This window comes from Octopus bimaculoides, chromosome 6, assembly GCF_001194135.2.
Source record: "Octopus bimaculoides isolate UCB-OBI-ISO-001 chromosome 6, ASM119413v2, whole genome shotgun sequence".
In the NCBI taxonomy this organism is placed as follows: Eukaryota; Metazoa; Mollusca; class Cephalopoda; order Octopoda; family Octopodidae; genus Octopus; species Octopus bimaculoides.
This window is the reverse complement of record NC_068986.1, coordinates 94,942,961-94,957,370: the sequence shown is the minus strand read 5'-3', so window position 1 is coordinate 94,957,370 and position 14,410 is coordinate 94,942,961. Positions and strand designations below refer to the sequence as shown.

Below are 14,410 nucleotides of genomic sequence, written 5' to 3'. Positions count from 1 at the left end.
TATATATATATATATATATATATATATATATATATAAACAGACTTGTTTGTTTACATCCGACGTAATAAATATATATGTATGAATACATGTATGTATACATCATTATATGTGAATGTATATGTGTATGAAACTCGTGTTCTTTTTTGAGGCATAAATGCTGATTACATGTTCTGTGTTCCTTTTGAAAGCCATTTAATTCTGAAAGCCATTTAACTAGTGTTACAGAATTTCTGAAGATTTGATGGTGTAATCTGTTAATAAGTTTTTCTTTATATAACAGATGTTATCATCATTATTATTTATAAGGCCGCGAGCTGGCAGAATCGCTAGCACGCCGGGAATAATGCTTAGTGGCATTTCGTTCCTCTTTACGTTCTGAGTTCAAATTCCGCCGAGACCGACCTTGCCTTTCATACTTTTAGGATCGATAAAATAAGTACCACTTGAGTACGGGGAGTAGATACAATCGACTTGCCTCCTCCTTCAATGTTTCAAGCCTTGTTATTATTATTCATGAAATATAAGATGACGTAACTAAACCAATTTATGAATAAAATTTCCTGATTTGTTCACTCTCTCTCTCTCTCTCTCTTCATATGGGTGCGCACACAGAAACACACATACATATATTGCCATAAGTCGTCATTTACAAAATATCAACAATTTTCAGATTCTAAAGTGTACAGCGTTTTTCTCGGGTGGAATAAGTCTACAATTAATCATAAAGTGTGTACGGTATGGATAGAATTTACGAAGTGTAAAGTGGACAGGGTACTTACTGCGATCCCTTCTTCGTCATCGAAGTAATGATAAGATTGTTAGGGAAAAGAAACAAGTATCTGAGGTAGCGTTTCCTATTGATTACTTGGACGGCGTATCCGGACTTAAGTGGATGACCAATCACCTAAATAGGAATAAGGTGTTTGTAATTGCTGCATTAATTTTAATAGCAAAATATAATGTGTTATAGTTTAGCTGTATATCAACACACACACACACATACACACACACACACACACAAACACACACACACAAACAAACACACACACGCACACACACACATACACCACAGATATATGTATGTATGTATGTATGTATATATATGTACATATATGTATGTACATATATATGTATGTATGTATATATATGTACATATATATACATATATGTATGTATGTATATGCATATATATATATACACACATATAAACATATATATATATATATATATGTTTGTGTGTGTGTGTGTATGTATATATATATATATATATATATACATATGTTTGCTTCCCAACCGCATGGTCCCGGGGGTTCAGTCCAACTGCGAGACACCTTGAGCAAGTGTCTTCTACTATAGCTTCGTGCTGATCAAAGCCTTGTAAGTGGATTTGGCCGTCATGTGTGTGTGTGTGTGTGTGTGTGTGTGTGTGTGTGTGTGTGTGTGTGTGTGTGTGTGTGTGTGTGTGTGTGTGTGTGTGTGTGTGTGTGTGTGTGTGTGTGTGTGTGTGTGGCCTGTGCGCACGCGCGCGTCTTTGCGTCTGTTTGAGTTCCCAAATCGGTGTTGGTGTGTTTACGTTCCCATAGCATAAGCAGTACGGCAAAAGTTTTATGAAAGGAGAGAGAAAGAGAGAAAGAGAGAAAAAGGGAGATAGATAAATAGAAAGATAGATAGATAGAGAGGGAGGGAGAGAGAAAGAATCCGAGACTACATACACCACCACGTGGTTGACGAACACCATTAATTGCCATTGTAGATTGCACAGCCAGCCTCATTTCCATGTAGTCCCGTTTGTCCGGAGGAATGTACTTAGCCATTTGCTACAAAATATAGAAAATAAATAAAAAAATTAAAAAAAGAGAAGGCGTATAAAAAACGCATGAGGGAGCGGTGTATTTAACATTTGTCTGACCTCCAATCCAATATTGAAATGTAAGAGAATACCGAACTTTTGAGGTATCCGCCACGAGCTCTAATGAAGCAAAGTCTTAGTGGTTGGGTCATTAGACCTGGAAGAAATACCAATTGAATTTTCTTTAAATCTCACACTTTTGCGGTCTTTAAAAGCGGAAAGACACGTAGGATATTATACTCTAAGATAGTCTTAGAAAGAAGAAATGAGCTCAACTGGTATGTTCAGATATATCTTTGGACTAAGCAACAATAACAACAACAACAACAACAACAGCAACTCCATTAGTCGTTCGATACACAGAGACCTCATGGCTAGAGTACCATTAATTATAGGTATGCTCATACAGGATTCACCCGGCGTTATGCAACAACCACAAATACAACAAAAAGCATTATTAAATGTAAAAAAATTAATCAACTAAAAAGAATGCCGTTACTCTCAAGTTAGTATGCCTTGTTAGCATGCGTCATGTTATCACTAATTGCATGAGGTGCCTATGTAGTCGTGAGCAGACATGGAACCCTTTCTGCTATTCACTCGTAACCCAGCTGTGTATCGAATATCTTGACTGAGGTAGCTGGGGAGACAGATAAGTAGGGTTTCATTAGCACGAAGTTGCTATTCCATTTCAGTGGTGGTGGTGTAGACTAGAGCTACGAGAAAAGAGGTGTCTAACTCAGTGTTTCTCAACCACTTTTGCTTGTGGACCCATGTGAATCCTATTTTATTCAGATGGACCCAAATGCCCATTCCATGTTTGATAAATCCTATTATACATTTATAATTAAATATTCTTTTCTACTCTAGGCACAAGGCCCGAAACTTTTTTGAGGGGGGAGGCAGTCGATTAGATCGACCCTAATACGCAACTGGTACTTAATATATCGACCCCGAAAGGATGAAAGGCAAAGTCGGGCTCGGTGGAATTTGAACTCAGAACGTAAAAACAGACGAAATACCGTACTAACGTTCTGCCATCTTGCCGCCTTATTATAATCAGGATATTATTAGGAATTGTTTAAAGAATTATTTAAAATATTTTGTGTATTGTATAAGCATAACTTGTTTATTGGACATAGGTTTTAACAAAATCTTGTGTGGACCCCCAGGGGTCATAGGGACCCTTGTTGAGAACCATTGGTCTAGCTCAAGAAGTGAAGGCACTGTAAGGTCCAGAAATCGATCCCACGATCCTATAGTTCTGAGTTCATTACCATAACTATAAAGCCACGTGCCTTTACATATTATTTAATGATAATAACATTAAAAAGAAATTAAAGTACGGAATGTCGGAATGCATTTGAAATCCTGTAAGGATAAAGCCAGAATAAACTTTAGTTTCGTATCTCCTACCCCAGGAGGTGTACACTGAATGTTGACTAAACACTGACTTTACTCTTCATATCGATGGGTTCATTCATGTAAAGAAACCGGTGAGTCTGGAACTAGTACATACTCCCCATCACCACCATTATCATTAATGAAAGATTTATTGTCCCTACTTTTTTTTCTTAAAGTATTAGGAATTACAACTAAGTTGTCATCCGTTTCTGTATTTCTTCACCATTGTAGTGGGCAAGTTTAAAATGTTTAGAAACATGGTAATTTTACTAAACTTGGCGAGTTGGCAGAATCGTTGGCGAAAATGTTTGGATTTCAAATCCCGCCATGATCTATTTTGCCTTTACCTTTTCCGGTGTGAAAAAGCAATTACCAGTTGAACAGGGATGTTGTTGTAACCGACTCCCCGCCTCAAAATTGATATGAGCAAGGACATATTGTAATATGCTGTAAGTTTAAGAAAAGCTTTAAGAAAAGATTTAATTGGTTATATTGACTCCAGTACTTGACAGACACCACATAATTTATCGAATATTTAAAGTGAAATGCAGCAAAATCCCGTTACAGGTGAGATTTGAAACTGAACGTTTCAGACTCGCTGTAGCGTTTCATCGACTACATTGTGTGATCTTCAGTTAAAATTATGAATACATGATGTATGAATAACTGACCTTTAGGCCGTAAATAATTCTACTTCTCATGGTTATAGGAAATTGAATTAAATCTACAAGATAAAAATAGATAAAATGAATATTACAAATTTGCCACAAGATTCCAAAATTAAAAAAAAAAAATGCGATTTCGTTCATTGTCCTTTTCCAATTAATATGTGCAATGTTATTTATTAATCTTTTCGTTAATTCATTTGGTGTTATTAGTGTTTTTGTTGTAGTAAAAATGGTACACTCTTTCCCACGTGACAGGCAGTCGTTGAAGGAGTTCAGTAGTAGTAGAGTCGTTGTACGAGTTCTCAGCTGGAATCAGTGTTAGTTACGTGATATATACGAGTTCGAGTTACCGTCAAGGTAGACGTTACAAAGTCGTTGTCTTACGGAACTATCAGCGATAACACGATAGACGAGTCAAAGATAATAAGATTCAGAATACCTCCACAACATAATAGTGGTGATAAGAATATTACAGTGCCGAGGACAACATAGAAGTAGACGAGGCTCTACATTATAATAATGGCGACGAGGATATAAACAATTCACGCAGACGACGTTGCAAAATTTTCTCACGTCGAAAAATTAAAAACTCGACGGAGGAGTAACAAACATTTTAGTTATATATATATATATATATGTGTGTATATATATATATATATATATATATATATATTCTACGAAAAATCCGTAAAATTATGGAAAACTTGTTAGAGGGTTTAGTTGAGTTGCAAAAACAGTATGACAACAACTCACTCAAGAACAACAACAAATGTTACAACTAATGAAGTTGGTAACAAAAGCGAAGAATACGTTTTCGCTAGACCATGTAGCAAATTTATTAATTGAATTTAAATACGACCCGGATGAAAGAATCACTTCCGAGGCATATTACCTAAGATTGAGCAAATTTTCGAAAAAAAAATGTCAAGATTGGACGGACGAAATAAAAACGCGTCTAATTCTAAGGAAACTGGCGACGATAGAGCATGAGAAATACTTTTATATTGCCTAAAAAAGTTTCTGACATAAATTTTACGGACACAATTGACATTTTAAGTAGGGTATTTAGTGAAAAAGCATCGTTGGTCAGCACACATTGGAAGTGTTTGAACACTGAGAAAAGCGATGACGAATACTTTTTACCATATAAGCGGGTAGAGTGAACAGAGAGTGCGAAAGATTTAGACTAGATAAACTAACTCCATACTCGTTCAAGCGCCTGGTTTTTGCTCAGGGAGTTACTGTTGAAAAGAACGCAGAACGAAAATTCTCGCAAAGCTGGAAATGAACCAGGATATAACTCCCCAGAAACTGCCAGAAGAGTGCGATATGATATTAAAAGTAAGGCAAGACACAAGAAATCTAACGCAGAGACTGTTTACAGATAAAACCAGTGTAGAAGAGTCGGAAGGCGGATAAGGACGGATATATACTAGGAGATAAAGCTATGTATGGCATGTGGTTGTAGGCACCTGAGGAAAGACAGTCCTTTCGAAAAAGTGAAGCGTTTTTTTTTTTATGTTGGAACACAGGACACATGAAATTGCAATGACGAAAAATTGGACCAAACGAGAAAAAATAGTTTGTCATCAGAGAAAAAAGTTAGTATAACGAAGAGAAAATTCATCAAGGTGAGAATCGAAGCTACTAGTGTCAAAATGCAATTAGACACAAGTCGTGTCTAACTGTATTTTGAACGAGTCAAGGTAGATGTTTCAAGGTCATTGTCTTGCGGAACTAGTAACGATAGCACGATAGATGAGTCAAAGATGATAAGACGCGGAATACCGCCACAACATAATAGTGGCGATAAGAATATTACCGTGCCGACGGCAACATACAAGTGGACGAGGATCTACATTATAACAGTTTTGTCAAAATCTAGTAATGTCTTCTAATTGATATGAATATCATCTACAGAAAGGAAATCAATAATTATGCATGTGATTTTGTTAAATAGCATGCATGACTCCACAAACGCTTTTGCATGAAGTTTATGATGTCGCTAAAAGATATGATTCCCTACTGTCTATAATATGGGTGTGCAGAACCAAAAGGAAGAGCTTCAATGACATCGCACGGTCATCTAGAAATAGAATTTAAATCTCCATCATAAAAGATCCTACGTACATTACAGAAAACCACCACGCGCGAACAGTATAGCTTTGTAAGATGCACCATGCTTTCACTAATTGTTTTAAGTGCCTGTGTAGTCGCGATCAGATACGGATACCTTCTCATTTTTCTGGTCCTTGACACAGCGGAACAGCTGAAAAGGGAGAGAGGACTGCACCAACACCCTGGCCAGTGCTAATTTACAGCGAAGTAGAATGGGACAACGTGAACTGAAGTGTCTTGTTCAAGAACACTACGTACCTTGTGGTCAAAAATCAATTTCACGACTTTACGATCATAAACCGAACGCCCTAATCACTAAGCAAAACACCTTCACTAAATTACATCCTAGCTCCTTTACAAAGAACATGAAGAGTGATATACAGTAACATCTCGGTCAAGTACGCACCCGCTTAAATAGGAAACCCAGATAAGTACACGTAAAATCTTCATGAATCTCAGGCTCAAGTTTATCAACAATTTATTCTACGACAACGCTTCCTCTTTCATTCAAACGCTTCCCCTTTCTTTTGCTTGACATCATGGAGAAAACTGCCAGGAAAGATGACAAATATGATCTAAAACCGTGTGCACACGTGAGCTTTACTGTGATTGGCTGCACACACATTCGGGCAACTGATTTGCTACCGCTGTTGCTATGGACGTACCTACCGGCTAAGTACTCACAAGCGGTTAGGTTGAAGTTCCGTACTTAAGAGGGAGATTGCTATAGTAACAACAAAAACGATATTCATCATAGATCTGCTCGGCTTGGTCTGACCTGGAGATAATCAAAGACTACAATACCAGAAAAATAAGACTTATTACGTAGACAATTTAACCCATTAGTGCCCCATTTTTTAAAATTTGATATATTACCAAAAATCTTTTTTTATACAACTTTATCTGATACTAAATATATAAAAAAAAAATTATTACAATATTTGAAAGATACTCCAGTCTTGATGACTAATTAAAGATATCTCAGAAAACTACAGGTGTTGCAGAAATATGATGGATTATCCTTCTGGTCCTAAACAAAGGACCATAGGTGCTAATGGGTTGATGTAATTATTTAGGAAAACCAACGGCATATATTAATATCGTTCTTATATCAATTATTGTAATTAATTCATATTATTTACCCAGTCAATGAAGAATTAAACATGTTATCTCATCTGATCTTATGTTATTTCATCTGGTCTTATATATTTGGTTTCTAGATCTTTTTTTTATCACAAGAAAAAAAAAAGACTTCTATGAATATCATTTTCAAAATTATTTGGTTTCTGGCCAGGCTTAAAACATTGTAATCGGCCTGACAGATAACTCATTCCCCAGAATATGTTCTTAGTTCCATAGAAACCAAAATAAAGACTTACCTGTAAATGGAATGTCAAGGCTTGGCATTTCCTGGAGATAAATAATAATAATAATAATAATAATAATAATAATAATAATAATAATAATAATAATAATAATAATAATAATAATAATAAAAACACCAGGACTTACAAATACATATAATATACAGAAAATAGCACTACTAGGCACTGCACACATCCTACGCAAAACACTTTCAATACAGTAACCATAAAAGCATCACAACAAACCACAGCACATACCCAAGGCGCACAGAGCTGCGCTCGGTAGTGAAGTGAAAGCACGTTATAAAAATAAAACTACTGAAAAAAAAAAATAATAATGATAATAATATTTCAATACAATAACCATAAGAGCATCACAAAAAACCACAACACATACCCAAGGCACACAGAGCTGCGCTCGGTAGTGAAGTGAAAGCACGCTATAAAAATAAAACTACTGAATAATAATAATAATAATAAGCTTGTTGGCCTCTGTGAATAACTGGTACTTATTTTATCGACTCCGAAAGGATGAAAGACAAAGTCGATCTAGACGGAATTTGAACTCCGAACGTAAATAACCGGAAGAAAAGCCGGTAAGCATTTCGTCCGACGCGGTAATTATTCTGCCAGTTCTTTGTTTACTGCTTACAAGAGCCAAAAAAGTATATAGGAAAATATACACAAAAGAGAGTGGCATTTCACATATACTCATCTAAATAACAAAATTACAATTAACAAGAAAACTAATTCCCTAATAGAGGGAGTATGCCCAGAGGAAACTAAGGAACTCCACAGATCTTGGATCACTCCAACCATTAAAGGCACCACATGAAAGCGTCTGTCTCCTATCCGTTCTCTTCAGTCTACAGGCACAAGCTCAGAATAGATCCTCCCGCTCGGACCATCCTCATTACTCTCAACCACTCTTTTTTTTTTTATGCTGGCTGTGGTAAAAGATAAAAGAAAGATAAAACGAACAAAAATTATCAATTAAACACGAAAATCTTACCTCTCGGACAAGATCGTTTACTACGTCGGCACCCCCCTTTCCCAAAATTATTTTTTCGGCTTGCTTGAAATGGTCGGCACAGTCGTGGAACAATGGCATAGAATTAAGCTGAAAATGTTGAGGGGTACAAATATTTGATGTAGTAAACATTATTAATGCAGTGAGCGTGAAGATTCTGATTAGAAATACTTATGTGTTGTAGTAAAGTCAGTATTACTTAGAGAATCTTAAATTTCGGTAAGTACGAACGACAACTCCAAATATGTTTCGGTATTATTGGAGTCAGCACGGACTTTACTGTGTTTTTTTTTTTAATGTTGTGATGCGAGGATATAACTAAGTAAATGGATACTGTCACTGATAATAATGGTGAAGATTGTAATGATGATACAGATGATGACGACGTTCACAATGACAACAACGATAATAATGGTGTGACGCTTCTGCTACTGCTACTACTACTACTACTAATGCTTCTGCTGCTGCTGATGGACATGTTGTTGTTGTTGGCACTCCGTCGCTTACGACGTCGAGGGTTCCAGTTGATCAGATCAACGGAACAGCCTACTCGTGAAATTAACGTGCAAGTGGCTGAGCACTCCACAGACACGTGTACCCTTAACGTAGTTCTCGGGGATATTCAGCGTGACACAGAGTGTGACATGGCTGACCCTTTGAATTACAGGCACAACAGAAACAGGAAGTAAGAGTGAGAGAAAGTTGTGGTGGAAGAGTACAGCAGGGTTCGCCACCATCCCCTGCCGGAGCCTCGTGGAGCTTTAGGTGTTTTCGCTCAATAAACACTCACAACGCCCGGTCTGGGAATCGAAACCGCGATCCTATGACCGCGAGTCCGCTGCCCTAACCACTGGGCCATTTTGTGTTAAAGTCAAGAAACTAACGCCTGCCTATGACGAAACATTTCTTCATTTTTGAGTGCGATGTTTGCAGTGATAGTAGGAGGTATAAGCAGTAATGACTGCGGCTGTGGTAGTGTCTGTGATGGTAGTAGCACTAGTGATCGTAGTGGCACTCGTACTGGTGGCGGTAGCTGTACGTATAGTGGTGTTGATTGTGGAGCTGGTGGTAAAACTGACAAAGTATTCGTGTGGTGGTGACTGTGATGGTAATTGTTCTCGTCAACAAAGACATCCTAGTACAGAGATGCTTAAATTCTCAGCCCTACATTAACCTTAACAAAGCAATCCGGCAAACAATTATCTATTTCTTTCGCAATCTCTTATCCGAAACCCTTGGGCCCAAGCATATTTCAGAAATAGTAGTACAGGATATTCATAGGGTATATCCCTGGTTATAAGCCATGATTTTCAGGAATAGCCCTGGTCGACTCAACCCACCAATTTTGAAAGCAAAATTTAGATTTGTATATGTCATGATTGTACGTTAATTTAAGTTTTAAGTCTACAGGGATACTATTATACTCTTAGCAGGACATGTGATACGTATTTTCCCAAGTTATACTGATTAGGAGGAAAATATCACAGTTTAGCGTTACGCATTAAACAAGATACCGACGTACCTTTCGTAAACTCAGCCGAATAGAAGTATTGCACGAAATGGTTAATTTGCGATATGAATATTCACACTGATTGGGATAAAGGCTTTAAATAATATAATTTATTTGTATTGTAATACAAGGCGCAGGAGTGGCTGTGTGGTAAGTAGCTTGCTTACCAACCACATGATTCCGGGTTCAGTCCCACTGCGTGGCACCTTGGGCAAGTGTCTTCTATTATAGCCTCGGGCTGACCAAAGCCTTGTGAGTGGATTTGGTAGACGGAAACTGAAAAAAAGCCCGTTGTGTATATATATATATATATGTATATGTATTATATATATATATATATATATGTGTGTGTGTGTGTTTGTGTGTCTGTGCTTGTCCCCCCCTCCAACATCGCTTGACAACGATGCTGGTGTATTTACGTCCCCGTAACTTAGTGGCTCGGCAAAAGAGACCGATAGAATATGTACTGGGGTCGATTTTCTCGACTAAAGGCGGTGCTCCAGTATGGCCGCAGTCAAATGACTGAAACAAGTAAAAGAGTAATGGGATAAAGATAAGTTATAAATGACGGATCCACGTGATTTCGAGTTCACCCCCCAGTCCAATGAGTGAAATTGGTAAACCGAAACACTGTGGAAACCCGTATGTATATTTCCACTGTGGAAATATACATACATACGTCTGTAAGTGCATTCCTGAGTTTGTACCTGCGTCGTTTGGCAACCGGTGTTCGTTTAATTAAATCTCCTTAACTTAGCAGCAGTCCGGAAAAAGAGAGTGATGCAATAAGTACCATATTTAAGATAAGGTACTTCAGTGAAGTGTCGCAGTCCAATGATTAAACCAAAAATAAATTAGAACAAAAGAACACTTAGTGATACTTACGGTATCCTCAAAAGCTAAGGAAAGCCTGATGTCGAGGGACCACTTTTTCAGAAGCCGCGATAAATTCATATGGTATAACTCTACTGATAATACGATGTCATCGAGTCGGTAGAACAAGGTATCCAGCTCGTCTTTATTGAACAAACAATCACCCACTTCAAGTTTGTTAGCGAAGTAGGTTCTGCACTGGAGAAGATGGAAACGGAATGAAAACATGGAAACGGTGTATGTGAAGCTTAGGGTTTGCCTCGAGACAAATTTCAAGCCACTGCAAATCTCACAACTTAAGGTCACCGTGGCAGGAAATTCGAGCCCATAGACAAACTCTCGGCTTCGGTTTTAATAAAAAAGAACTTGTCGTCTACAACATATAACTAGCACCCGTTTCTCCTCATTCGCTCGACATTAAACAACGCTACATATATATATATATATATATATATATATATATATATATATATATATATATATATATATATATATATGTATGTGTGTGTGTGTGTGTGTGTGTGTGTGTATCTATGAATGTATGCACACACACACACCCACTCACACACAAATACACACACATATTGACTTGCTCGCGTTCCCAGCGAGGGGGCATCATTCGAAAGCCAAGATGATGCAAAACGCATTGTGACTAGCGATGTATAACATCATCCAATAGTCTGGTCGATCACAATAAATCTATCTATCTATCTATCTATCTATCTATCTATCTATCTATCTATCTATCTATCTATCTATCTATCTATCCATACATACATACATACGTACGTACGTACATACATACATACATACATACATACATGCATACATACATACTTACGTTTGTATGTGTGTCATAGCTTATGATTCACTCCGTAGCTATTCACAGTTTTACACATTTGTAATCATTAAATATCTCATGAAACCGAACAGATAAAGCAGAAAACGTGTCGTAGCTTATGCACTTCATAGAACAAATAAAGTATAAACTTATGTTGGAAATTCATTTGGATTAGCGCTCTTCACAAACATCTCCTTTTTCTAGACCGTGATATTGCAACAAACATTCACCCCACTTTCTCAATTCACCCTTTATATTTAGCTCCTCTCTCATTGTTTTCTTCGCAGGTGTTTACACATGTATGTTTTCTCTACCCTCTCCTTGAAGAAAGACACATATCCGAAACACCATGTAATTATGTAGTTTTTTTCCTCCTCAGACTAAATGAACATACCCAACTTTTCTCTCTCTATTTCTCTCTCTCTCTCTCTCTCTCTCTCTCTCTCTCTCTTTCTCTCTTCCCCTCTCTCTCTCTCTCTTACACCACTTATTCTTTCACAGATACTTATGTGTATATTGGTGTGTACATATGTTGATATGCCGCCCCATTACTTCCTCAAACACACTTAGCTCTCCACAAAATCATTCCATCTTTAATCTCCTTCCTATCAACACCTCAAATGTAGGATTTCTTTCCTGAAGACGGAGGTACGTATCATCCGACGATGGAGTCAATTTACAATCATTATTTTGGACCACCGAACCCCCAGAGACAGCTGCTGGATTTTTAAAACTCTTCTTCAACCCCTTTAACTCTTGATATCACTTTTATTCTGTGTAAGTCGAACCTTTTTTTTTATCTAAACATATATACCTTTTTGTAGTTAATGTATTTAATATTCTTTGTATAACGACCTGCCTAACTTGCTTATCCTTACATTTACTCCTACACACACACATACACACACACACACACACACACACACACACACACACACACACACACACACACACACACACACACACACACACACACAGATATAACTACATACATACGTGGTATTTTAGCACGTCCTTTTAATGTTTTATCATCTCACATTTTTATTACACCAATGTATTGTAACTTTTAAATCTAAAATTTACTGCGTTTTATGTATCATATCGATATTTATCTATTTATATGTATTTTTATATTTATATATTTGGAATTTTTATACCAGTTTTATAAATGTAGAATATATGAATATATTTGATTGTGTGTATAGTTATTAACTATGTTCCTCTAGTTTCCGCTTGCATTGCTTCCATTCAGATTATTAAACGGAATATAGCTCACTTGGAGCACTACAACTCCATTCTATATTATATTTGCGAATATTGTTGATTTTAGCAATCTCAAAATAAATCAGTGTATTATATATATGTATATATATATATATATATATATATATATATATATATATATATATATATATATATATATATATATATATACGTTTATGAATTTGTGTTGTAAGATACCTGAGGAGAAGGCATGTGTTGAAACATATTGTATTTCGGGATATATAATATGTGTGTGTGTGTGTGTGTGTGTGTGTGTGCGTGTGCGTGCGCGTGCGCGTGTGTGTTAATGTGAGCGTATGTGTGTACGTATGTAGGGGGGGGGATATTAGTGGTATTGGTTGTAGAGGTTTTTCTGGTAGTAATGATGGTGATGGTTACAGTGGTGGGGGTGCTGGTGGTAGCAGTGGTTGGTATTTAACTCCAGGTTGGCCCTGATCAAGAAGGAAGACCTTTGGTTCAAGGATTCCCAATCGCGACCGTACTGTCTTTTATGGAGACATAGTTTATCAAGAACTACATTTAACCACTGCAACCTTTCATTTTCTGAAGCTGAAACAACGGCTTGATTTGAGGAAGATTTGCTTTCAGAGCAAAGAAAATATCTTGAGAGGATAACACAAGTACATACGAAATAATTATAGCTATCTTCATTAATTTAAATACAAAAGCTTGTTACTACTACCACTACTACTACTACTACTACTACTACTACTACTACTACTACAACTACTACTACTACTACTAACATGGTATAACTTTCTCAACTGTTCAGCATAATGGAATTCGGTGGATATGATATTAGTCAAAGTGAGCAGGCACAGAGTCATCAGCTTATCGCTTGTCCTCTGATCCAACTCTTCTTGAGTTTGTATTGTCTTTGGTATTTCAACAAAATATAACGGCTCCTTGGGAGATGCATCACTGGTTTGATCCTTCAAGGCCGACTGATAAATACACGAAGAAAAAAAATAATAAATATATTGATAGGCATACAAATAAACAAGGTGAAATACAGACTATTCAAGGTACACACATATATGGACACAGATAAATAAACACTTGCCTACACACACATAGTGTGTGTGCGTGTGTGTGTGTGCCTGTGTGTGTGCCTGTGTGTTTGTTTGTACGTGTGTCTGATGTGTAACATCCCTGTATATATATACTCTTCTCTACTGTTTTTTGTTCTGTGTGTATCAAAAATATCGCTATCAATCTGGAGTAATAATTTGTAGTTTTGAAATCAGTAGTTCTTTGACTGCTATTTCTGAATTCTCAGTATGTTGGAGAAGCAGGTTACTGTCAATCCCTATATATTTATGATTATAAATGTTTTTTACCGAAAAGGTTTTTTCATACTGAGCTACCCGGCAAAATTGTTAATTATTAATTTTATTACTAATTGACGATTCCCTGCCCTGCATATCTATCTATCTATCTATCTATCTATCTATTTATCTATATATAT

The 14,410-nt window shown here is 36.8% G+C and overlaps 1 protein-coding gene across 1 annotated transcript in view; it reads right to left on the bottom strand.

Moving 5' to 3' along the window:
* Positions 1–754: 754 nt before the first annotated feature.
* The window catches only part of LOC106877768 (uncharacterized), a 17,534-nt gene continuing 3,878 nt past the window's right edge, over positions 755–14,410 (bottom strand). Inside the window, exons 2-8 of the mRNA XM_014926777.2 lie at positions 13,689–13,886; positions 10,830–11,015; positions 8,417–8,524; positions 7,420–7,450; positions 3,926–3,978; positions 1,714–1,818; positions 755–905 (exon numbers count right to left, since the gene is read on the bottom strand). Of these exons, the coding sequence (XP_014782263.1) occupies positions 777–905; positions 1,714–1,818; positions 3,926–3,978; positions 7,420–7,450; positions 8,417–8,524; positions 10,830–11,015; positions 13,689–13,886 (810 nt within the window). The 3' untranslated portion in view covers positions 755–776. The remainder of the gene's footprint in view (positions 906–1,713; positions 1,819–3,925; positions 3,979–7,419; positions 7,451–8,416; positions 8,525–10,829; positions 11,016–13,688; positions 13,887–14,410) is intronic.